This window comes from Myotis lucifugus, unplaced genomic scaffold (genome assembly GCF_000147115.1).
Source record: "Myotis lucifugus unplaced genomic scaffold, Myoluc2.0 scaffold_83, whole genome shotgun sequence".
In the NCBI taxonomy this organism is placed as follows: Eukaryota; Metazoa; Chordata; class Mammalia; order Chiroptera; family Vespertilionidae; genus Myotis; species Myotis lucifugus.
Genome location: NW_005871131.1, coordinates 340,429 through 351,887, shown reverse-complemented (window position 1 = coordinate 351,887; position 11,459 = coordinate 340,429). Strand labels below are relative to the sequence as shown.

Here is an 11,459-nt window from a genome sequence, read left to right as displayed (position 1 = left end):
GAACCTCTTGTCCCGTTAGCGCTTGGGTTAATTATTATCTTATTTAATTAAAACTGAATAGCCTAACTTTAGCCTTCGAACTGTCCTAAGTTATTATTGTGTCAGCAGATTTCTGGGCGTTAGGGCTGAAACACCTACGCCCAAACATGTGTAAAGTGTTATTACAGAATGGAAGAAGATCTTTTTTGATTGGGAAGGACTTAAAAAAACCTCTTTTTTTATTTAACTCTAACGGCGCAGTTGGGGGCCCCCCGCCCACAACGGGGTATTTTTGGGGCCCCCCCCCTCCCAAAGGGGGCAGTTGGGGGGGGGGGCAACCAGGCCGGTGGAGGGGGTCAATTAGGGGTGACCAGGCAGGTGGGAGGGGCAGTTGGGGGTGACCAGGCTGGCAGAGGGGGCAGTTAGGGGCCATCAGGCCACAGGCAGAGGTGGTTAGGGGTCATCAGGCTGGCAGAGGGAAACAGTTAGGGGTGATCAGGCAGGCAGGCAAGTGAGCAGTTAGGAGCCAGTGGTTCCGGATTGTGAGAGGGATGTCTGGCAGTCGGTCCCGGATTGGAGAGGGTGCAGGCTGGGCTGAGGGGACACCGCCCCCCCCTTGTGCACAATTTCATGCATTAGGCCTCTAGTGTAACCATAAAGTACAAGGAGAAAAAGAGTAACTTGGTCAGTTGAGAAGCTGGTAGACACCACATTAATCAAGTGATCGAAAGTAGCCTTGTCTGAATAATGGGATGTTGAAATCATATGCCACCTGATAGGATACAGTGAGACAAATACACTATCATTTCTGTTACAGTCCTGCCAAAGAAGCATAACATTAGCTTAATTATCAGGAAAACAGGCAAACCCAAATTGAGGGATACTCTACAAAATAACTGGCCTGTAACCTTTAAAAGTATCGTGAAAATCAAGGAAAGACTGAGGAACTGTTTCAGAATGAAGGAAATTAAAGAAATCTATATAATAAAAGCCTAGCCCTAACCGGTTTGGCTCAGTGGATAGAGCGTCGGCCTGCGGACTGAAGGGTCCCAGATTCGATTCCGGTCAAGGGCATGTACCTTGGTTGCAGGCACATCCCCAGTAGGGGGTGTGTAGGACGCAGCTAATCGATGTTTCTCTCTCATCGATGTTTCTAGCTCTCTATCACTCTCCTCCTCCCTTCCTCTCTGTAAAAAAATCAATAAAATATATTTTTTTAAAAATGGCTATAGTGGTAGTATATAAGACTGTCACATGTGTTAATTTAGGTTTTTATATCACTCAAGTATTTTGAAAAGGGCATGCATGTGCATCTTTCTTTTGCTATTCCCTTTTTAGTTCCAGTAATGACAGTAAGTCTAGTGTGTTCTGTCACTTGCAATATTGGCATTACCTAGATCAGTGGTTCCCAAACTTATTTGGCCTACCGCCCCCTTTCCAGAAAAAATATTACTCAGCCCCTGGAAATTAATTTTTTAAAAATTTTAATAGCAGTTACTCATCGCCCCCAAATGCACCTGTGGCCATCACTGCCCCCCCTGGATCGCTGCAGCGCCCACCAGGGGGCGGTAGCACCCACTTTGGGAATCACTGACCTAGATAGTTTGATATATAATTTTTATAGGCTTTGGATTAATACCTTTAAAAAATATTAAATTATAACAGAAATCAACCAGACTATTATGAAGTGGTTTCTCAGCCCATTGACTTGATGAAAATCCAACAGAAACTAAAAATGGAGGAGTATGATGATGTTAATCTGCTGACTGCTGACTTCCAGCTGCTTTTTAACAATGCAAAGGCCTATTATAAGGTAAGAAAGCATCAAATTTGGAAGGTATCCAATTTGATAATTGTCCAGCTTTTTAATATTTACCAATTTTGTAAGTTTGTAGTGGTTTCTCATTTGGTGATTTGAGTTTGCATTTCTTTTATTAGTAAAGAGATTGAACATTCATATGATTATGAACTATTCTTATTCTGTGCTCAGATATTTTTTCTATTTTTTTCTTGAGTAGTTTGTCATTTTCATATTTATTTCTGGAAATTTTACACTAGGTACTGATCATTTTTTTCCTTATGTGTTGTAGATATCTTCTTCCACTGTGAGTTTACTTTTTCACTCTTTTTATGGTTCTTTTGATGAAGAGAAGTTTTTTAATTTAATATATTCAAATGTACTTTTGAATTTTGTGGTTTATCCCTCTTTGTGTCTTGTTTCAGAAACTCCTCTTGCCTAAAGTTTATGAAGATATTCTTTTTTTGTATTTTTTTCTGAAAGCTTAATAGCTTTGTCATTTAAATCTAAGCCTTTAACGCTACTGGGATTGATTTCTGTGTTTTTTGTTAGGTAGAGATATTTTACCCCCACAGGTATAAGCAGCATCTTGAAGTGGCCAACCTCTCTGTATTTGTCTGCAGTGTCAGTACTGTCATTGTTTCTATGTGCTCATAGCTCTCTTTCTGACCTTTTAGTCTGTTCCTTTTGTTCTGGCCAGTTTATTGCTGGGCTATTCTATTCCTGCCTTAATTAAGACTTTATAATTCTTTTTTTTTTATTTCAGAGAGGAAGGGAGAGAGAGAGAGAGAGGCATCAATGATAAGAGAGAATCACTGATAGGCTGCCACCTGCATGCCCCACACTGGGGATTGAGCTCACAACCCGGGCATGTACCCTTGACTGGAATCGAACCCGGGACCCTTCAGTCCACAGACTGATGCTCTATCAACTGAGCCATACCAGCTAGGGCATACTTTATAATTCTTTATCTGTTAAGGAATGTATGTTGGCTATTAGCCTTTTCCTTATACATTCTTGGTATTTCCTTATACATTTTAAGATTAGTGTCAATAAGCGTACAAAAAAATTTTGGAATTATTATTGGGCCTGCATTGACTCTCTGTAGATCATATTTTGGAGGATTGACATAATTGTGATACTGAGTATTCCAATCTATGAATTTGCTGTGTCTTCATTTATTGAAGTCTTCTTTAGTTTATCAAAACTTTAAGTGTTCTTTCATAAAGATTCTGCAAAAATGTTTAGATTTATTCTTGAAACTGTGTGTTTACACATATTTTTTATTTTATTTGAGCTATAATTCACACACTCTTTTAAAGTGTAGAATTCAGGGGTTTTTAATATATTAACAGTGGTGCAACTATTACCACTATGTAACTCCAGAATATTTTCATTATCCCCAAAAGAAAACCATATCCATTAGCATGCACTCTTTGTTGTCCCTCCTCCGAGGGGCCTCTTGCAACCACCAATTTACTTTATGGATTTGCCTGTTCAGGACATTGCATATAAATGGAATCATATACGAGATGGCTTTTGGTGACTAGCTTCTTTTACTGGGCATAATATCTGTAAGGTTCATCCATGTCATAACATATACAAGCTGGGGCAAAAGTAAATTTACAGTTGTGAGTACACAAAACACAGAGTTTATTCTGGTATTATTAATGTATTATTTTCCATATGAAAACTGTAAACCTACTTTTGCCCCACCCTGTATTATATTGATATACCGCATTTTGTTTATCCATTTCCCAGTTAATGGGCATTTGCATTGTTTCTACGCTTAGCAATAATGAATAGTGCTACTATGAATGTTGTGAATATAAGGAGAGTGCTATCCAGCTGTCATGGCTCATGTTTGACCGTGACCTATGAACCAGGAGGTCATGGTTGGATTCCCAAGTTAGGGCACATGCCCAGGTTGCAGGCTAAATCCCCAGAGTTGGTCATGCAGGAGGCAGGCAGTCAATGATACTCTCATCATTGATGTTTCTCTCTCTCTCTCCCTCTCCTTTTGTGATGATGGTTATCACAAAGAAGTTGAAATATAGATGGTAGGAAAACATCCAAACATAATGGTTATCACAAAAACTATTGTCATACCCCAGGCTTTCCATGGACACAGTAACACCCCAGGACGACCAATGCCCACACTCCCCTCTTACACTTCTGGGCTCTCAGAGGCCAAATTGCTCTGTGACAACTGAGGTATCCCTACAGACAAATCCACTGTGACACCCCAGGGCAAGCAGTGATTGCACTCCTTTCCCAATCCCACTAGGTCCCTGCTACAGTATTTATTTTTACTCACAAGCATACTACCTTCTTTATTCATTCTTTTATTTTTATTGAGAAGTCATCTGTTACTATAATTACAGTTCCTTTAAAGGTTATCTATCTTTCCTATCTTTAGTATCTTCTTTTTGTCTTTTGTGTTCTACAGTTTTACTGTGATAGGTTTAGATGTGAATATTTATTTATATAATTTGGGAGTTACTGGGCTCTCTGAATCTTTGGATGGATGTTTTTCATCAGCTCTGGAAAGTTTTCAGCCATTATGTCTGCATATCGCCTTTGCCCCATTCTGTCTTCTCCTTGTAGAACTAAGTTTGAAAATTATATCAGAACTCTCTTAGGTCTCCATTTCTGTTAACCTTTCACAGTTCCCCTATTTTGTTTCTGTGTTGCTTTTCTAATTTTTTTTTTTGAAATGTTTTTAAACCAATCCATTAAATTTTTACATTTCAATATTTCTATTTTTTGTATTTTGGTAGTATTTTTTTAGGGTTCCTTGCTGTTTGCTTAAATCTTTAATCCCATTGTTTCTTTAAATTTATTCAACATGTTTTTATTCTGTGGCAGATAATCCCAATATCTGAAGTATTTGCATGTCTGGTTTGCTGTCATTTTTGCTAGCTTTCTGTTGGGATTTTTTCATTCTTGTATGTTTCATGAATTTTTACCAGAAGCTAATAGTTGTTGGAATTTTATCTCTAGAGATTCTTTGAGACTCAGATTGAAGTTGGGTTGATCCAGAGAATAGATTTGTTGCTTATTCTAGGCCAGGTGCTAGGTCTGGCTCATGATGAAGAGCTGTCACAGGAGATGATTCATCTTGTACCTCTCCTTTTCCCGCAGTGCCATGATTGAGATAGGCATGGTTGAGCTGGGTGGAGATTGGGGTGTATTCCCCTTTACCTTTTTCCCCTCTCGCGCCATACCCTGCCCCTCTGGTAACCATCCCTTTGGTCTGTGTTTCTATGAGTCTGTTTTTGTATTTTGTTTCTTCATTTGTCTTGATTTTTAGATTCCACATATAAATGAAACCATGCAGTATTTGTCTTTGTCTGACTTACTTCACTTAGTATAATACCCTCTAGGTCCATCCATATTGTTGCAAATAGCAGAATCTCCCTTTTTATTGCTGTGTAATATTCCGGTGTGGGTGTGTGTTGTGTACGTGAGTACATACACAACTTACACATACCTAGATTGCTTCCATATCTTAACTATTCTAAATAATGCTGAAATGAATATAGGGGTGCAATGTGTTTTCAAATTAGTGCTTTTGTTTTTTATGGATAAATACACAGAAGTAGAATTGCTGGGTTGTATGATAGATGTATTTTTAGGTGTGTTTTTTTTTTTTTTTGGAGGAATCTCCATACTGTTTTCCATAGTGGCTGCACAGGTTTTATCCTTTAAATGAACTTTCTTAGTAATAATGAGTCTTAATTTAGCAAATCATGTCTCTTCTGCCTCAAATCTTTCTGTAATAAGGGCATAAATAAATTAAATTTATTTCAGAATGCTTTTAAAACATACATTTAGTTCTTGAGAAAAGAAATTGTGGCCCATGTATCTTTTCATCATAAGGAGTTTAACATTTGTAGTAGAGTTTTTGAAGTTATATCTTAGAATACCAGTCTCTGCTGGAACAGGATGCTTTAAAAGTAGTAATTGATTTATAATAAAATAATAAATTGCTTCTTCTTTTATTTTTCTCTTTGCTAATATACAGCCAGATTCTCCTGAATATAAAGCTGCTTGCAAACTCTGGGATTTGTATCTTCGAACAAGAAATGAGTTTGTTCAGAAAGGAGAAGCAGATGATGAAGATGATGATGAAGATGGGCAAGACAATCAAGGCACAGTGACTGAAGGAGTAAGTGTGCAGCTGGAACAGGCTGTTGGGGAGTGGACAAGGCCCCTGTGATTTTTCTCTGGGCTGTTGTGGTCTTTCCATATAGCTGTGTTGGTAACTGGGAGGGTCAAGGGGCATAGTATAGACCAGTGACACGCGAACTCATTTTTTTGGTTGATTTTTCTTTGTTAAATGGCATTTAAATATATAAAATAAATATCAAAAATATAAGTATTTGTTTTACTATGGTTGCAAATATCAAAAAATTTCTATATGTGACAAGGCACTAGAGTTAAGTTAGGGTTTTTCAAAACGCTGACACGCCGAGCTCAAAAGGTTTGCCATCACTGGTATAGACAGACCCACTGCAATTACAAGGAATTATAAGACATCCAGGACAATGTGTCCCATGTGTGATTGCTTTTTCTTTTCTTTTCTTTTTAAATATATTTTATTGATTTTTTTACAGGGAGGAAAGGAGAGGGATAGAGAGTTAGAAACATCAATGAGAGAGAAACATCGATCAGCTGCCTCCTGTACAACCCCTACTGGGGATGTGTTTGCAACCAAGGTACATGCCCTTGCCCAGAATCGAACCTAGGACCTTTCAGTCTGCAGGCCGACGTTCTATCCACTGAGCCAAACCAGTTAGGGCTGTGATTGCTTTTTTGAATTGCTCTTATATTAGTGTATATTTCCTGCTCAGTTTGAAAGAGAATGTTCATATCATCAGTGATTCAGTGTTGTAAGAGTAGGCTCTGTTGTGATTAAAAGTTGGAGAGTCAATGGAATCACCTTAGGAATATTTTTGTGGGTTAGACTGAGTACTGTTCCTAGAATGTGCCAAGTGTTTCCTGTCGCTGGAATTTTGCAATTACTCTTACTTCTGCTTAGAATGTGCTTCTTTTGGCTCTTCATCATTGCTCTTTTTCATTATTCTAGTAACACTTAATGTCAACTGGGAGAGGACTTTCCTGACCACCCCATTTAAATTGTTTGCTCCACACTCATTTTCCGTCATCACATCTCTTTGGTCTTCAGTCTTTATCAATATATAACTTGGTCAGCTAACTTGTTCATTAGATTACATGTATACTTTCTGTCTTCCCCCAAGTAGAATTATAGTCCACAAAATAAATCACCTTCTTCACCTATTCCTGACATGTAGACTGTGCCTGACTTGTAGGTACTGATAAATTCCCTTTTTTTGAATTTTTGTTTGTTAATCCTCACCCGAGGATATTTTTTTCCCATTGACTTTTTAAAGATATTGGAAGGGAAAGAGGGAGGGGGAGAAAGAGAAAGAAACACTAATGTGAGAGAGACACATCCATTGGTTGCTTCCTATACATGCCCTGACTGGGGCTCAGGAGCAAACCCAAAACCCAGGAATATGCCCTTGACTGGGAATCAAACCCGTAACCCTTCTGTGTGTGGGTCAACGCTCTAACCACTGGGCACACTAGCCAAGGTGGTACTGATACTTCTTGCTGAAGGAACGTTTGAAAAAGAATAATAAAAAGAATTACATCTCTCTTCTGCAGCTAAGTAGTAAGACACCCAAAGCAGTGCATTTCCCTTTTTTTCCTGAAATTTCAACACAGAAAGAAGTATGGTGGGTGAATTTCTCAAAACATACGTTTTTTGTGGAGTCTCAAAAGCTAGTTTCCAGGTACCTTGTCACTTTCTTTCTAGAAGTTAAAGATTGGAATTAGGTCAAAGGCAGTTAACTAGGGATTCTCTGAAATTTTACTCTCTGATATTAATGTGGGAGCAGCAACTTAACCCATGCTTTCTTAGGCAGAAGATTCATTACCTACAGGGGGCTTAGCCTTAATATAGGCTTCCAGGGTTCTAGTCAAAAATGAGAATGCCTACATTCAGAAATTGACTGTGCTTCTTTCAGTAAAAAATTGGAAGGATTTTGCCCGTTCATATTTACCCTTCCCAAACTTCTTTCTAGCCCTAAGGTTCTCAAGGAGGAGGAAGGAATTTTCAAGTTTCTCATTTTTTTTTTTAAATTGAATGGTTCTTTTTTTTTTTTTAATATATTTTATTGATTTTTTACAGAGAGGAAAGGAGAGAGATAGAGAGCTAGAAACATCGATGAGAGAGAAACATCGATCAGCTGCCTCCTGCACACCTCCTATTGGGGATGTGCCCGCAACCCAGGTACATGCCCTTGACCGGAATCGAACCTGGGACCTTTCAGTCCTCAGGCCGACGCTCTATCCACTGAACCAAACCGGTTCAGCCAGTTTCTCATTTTTAAATTAAGAATTATATCTTTGGAGTTTTCCTCAATTGTGGGAATAGGTTGTATGAATGCACTTATATACCCTGCTTATTTTGTGACCTGCAACACAAAGCAGCTGGTTTGACTTGGAGAGGAGAGGAATCTTGGCTGTAGAGTATAGTTCTCCTCTTTTTGAAGCTAACTCTATGGTACCATGTTTTAGCCAGGAAGTAAATGACTAAAACATGGATACTTTAGTCTGATTTCATCAGTGTTATGTTGGTTCTCTAAGCTTATATGGTTGGGGACTCTCAGCTAACCACAAGTCTTATATGGTAAATATTTATTGTGTGTCTGTTTTTGCCAGGCACTGTGGTAGACCCAAGAGATTTGTTAAAGCCCTCTCTGTAGAGTTAATGTTAGAGGACCTTAATATTAAGATTATACTAAATAAAAAGACCTATTAGATTAGGACAAAAATACTAGTGCTTTTATTATTTAAATCAGAAATAACCATTAAACTTTATATAATATGCACAAAACATGGTTTGGACTTGAACTATTTAATATAAACCTTGACTAAGATATCCCAGTGCTCACTATAGAAACTGGCCAGGTACTTTTTGGGCCATATACTTTCCATGTTGAAACAGTGACTAAGGTAGGTAGGATAAGCTGGCCATTTGGAAAGCAGAAGTGATGTGCATCAATTGACTTAATCTCCAGTTAGTTTTGATATAACTTGAAATCTGTTACTAGAGCTGGCAGAGCACACTCTGGTGAAAAGTATGTTGTTCCCACTTTATATATATAGTTACTCTACCATAATATCATGACTTCAGTAGATATGAACAGCAGATGTAGAAATGACCAGGTATCATAGGGCATGTTTTTCTTTCTTAGTTGCTCGGACCCAAAAAAGGTATGCATTTCTAATTATTTATACATATGGTACTTGAACTTCACTGTTAACAGTGTTTACTATGGAATGGAGTTTTTAAAGGACTTGATCCAAAAGATTTAGTTACTGAAATATGTGAAGAGCCTCATTAGTTTCACACATCCCATTCTGTGAGTACAGCCACCACATTCAGCATCCAGAGCATTTCTATGATATTCTTAAAACTTGTACTTAAAATAAGTACTGTTTAGAAGTTGCTCTTTGAGTTGGCTTTCAAATTTTGGGAAATATTTAATATCAGCATTTATTTTGGGTTTTCTCTTGCAAAGTACTTATTTCTCCCCTCTCTTCTTGCTCTCAAACCCCTCCTTCCAGTCTTCTCCAAGTTACTTGAAGGAGATCCTGGAGCAGCTTCTTGAAGCCATAGTTGTAGCCACAAATCCATCAGGACATCTCATTAGCGAACTTTTTCAGAAACTGCCTTCTAAAGTGGTAAGTGATACAATTAAAAATGGGTGAACTAAAGTGTGGGAGTTTTGTTTTATTTTTAAGTATTTCAAATGTTTTATTCTTAGTAAATAGAGTACAGTTAATGGAAGGCATTGGAGGTAGCCAAGAGCTCCTCCTCATGATCTCAGCAGCACACAAGGATATGGTCTATACTTGGCCAGAAGGTTGTAGGTTTTGAAAAAAATTTTGTGTTTTTGTTTCTTGATTGGTAATTCTGTGTATTTTTTATTGTCATAAAATATGCATAAGATAACTATTTAACCATTTTAAGTATTTGCCACTAATACTTAAAAGTTCAGTGTTATTAGGTACATTCATATTATTGTACAACCATCACCACCATCCATCTTCAGAAATTTTCATTTTCCTAAACTCCGTATCCATTAAACAATAACACCTTACTCCTCCATCCTCCCATCCCCTGTAACCAATATTCTGTGTTCTCTCTCTCTTTCTCTGAATTTGACTAAGTACCTGATATAAGAGGAATCAAACAATATTTATCCTTTTGTGTCTGGATTATTTCACTTTAGTGTAATGGTTTCCAGAGTTCCTCCATGTTGTAGGAGGTGTCAGAATTTCCTTCCTTTTTAAGGCTAATACTCCATTGTATGTATATATGGTTTGTTTATATACCACATTTTATTTATTCATCTCTTGATAGGCTTTTGGGTTGTTTCTAAGATGGATAATTCTAAATGATAAAATAAACACCTAAACTAACTTTTCTATAATAATAAAAGCGTAATATGCTAATTAGACCAGATCTCCTTCCTGACCACCTTGAAGCCAGATCTGTGAGGGCTAAACCCCTTGCACGAATTTTGTGCATCAGGCCTCTAGTTTATTTATAAAAGACAAGAAACATTCTCTTTGCTCAGGAGACAGAATGAGAGGAAGATAAATGAATTCTTCCTCTCTTAGTTCTCCTTAATTGTCTGGTGATGGAGAAAAGAGAGAGACCTAACAGGTGCTTTTCTACCCCAAAGAAGAGGTTTTCTAGACTAGTAAGACTCTTTAAAACAGCAGTCGCCAACCAGTGGTCCGCGAGGTCCGAAAGGTTGGCGACCGGTGCTTTAAAAGTATCAGGGCCCCTTGTGGCTTCACACCCAAGCGGCAATTAACATAATTGAAGGTGCCACTTTAGCCTGTGGAACTACAAAAATTTCCACTTTTAAAAGTACTCCACTATAGCACTTAACTCCATTGTGATCATTTACTTTTGTATCTACCTCCTTCCTGGGCCCTGAATTTCTTAATGATAGGCACAAAGCCATATTTTCTTTTGTGTCTCTACCATGAAATTGGAACCCAGCCTGTCTTAGATGTGCAAGAAGTGCTTGTTGACTGATGAGGGGCATGCAGCTTTCCCCACTAATAATCAATAAGTCTAGTTATTTAAAGGTGTGTCTTGACTAGTTATAGGACACTTATGACATTAGGTATAAAGCACATATAACCATTAATGTCCTAAATGTGGATCTGATTAGAAAAATAAAATGATTATATTGGACTTCAGTTTAAAGTCAGGAAGACAATTCCTCAAAAATATTAAATATAGATTTACCAGATGAGCCAGCAATTCCACTTTGGGTGTATACCCAAAAAGTAAAAGCAGGGTTTCAAAGATATATTTGTACACCCATGTTTATATCAGTATTATTCACTATCTCTAAAATGTGGAAGCCACCCAAGTGTCCCTCAACAGATTAGTGGATAAAGAAAATATGGTATATATACACACAGTGGAGTATTCGTCCTTTAAAATTTTTAAATGAAATTCTGACACATGCTAAAATAAGAATGAACCTTGAATACATTCTACTAAGTGAAATAAGTTAGACACAAAAGGACAAATACTGTATGATTCCTCTTAGAGGAGGTA

At 37.7% G+C, this 11,459-nt stretch overlaps 1 protein-coding gene across 17 annotated transcripts in view; it reads left to right on the top strand.

Moving 5' to 3' along the window:
* Positions 1-11,459, top strand: part of PBRM1 (polybromo 1) — a 118,215-nt gene that overhangs the window by 10,418 nt on the left and 96,338 nt on the right. For all 17 annotated transcript variants that reach the window (XR_002829801.1, XM_023755658.1, XM_023755655.1 and 14 more), the window contains 3 exons: positions 1,645-1,792; positions 5,805-5,948; positions 9,440-9,556. Coding sequence is in view for 16 of the 17 variants with exons in the window: in XM_023755658.1 (XP_023611426.1) it covers positions 1,645-1,792; positions 5,805-5,948; positions 9,440-9,556 (409 nt within the window). In the remaining variant the exon portion in view is untranslated. The remainder of the gene's footprint in view (positions 1-1,644; positions 1,793-5,804; positions 5,949-9,439; positions 9,557-11,459) is intronic.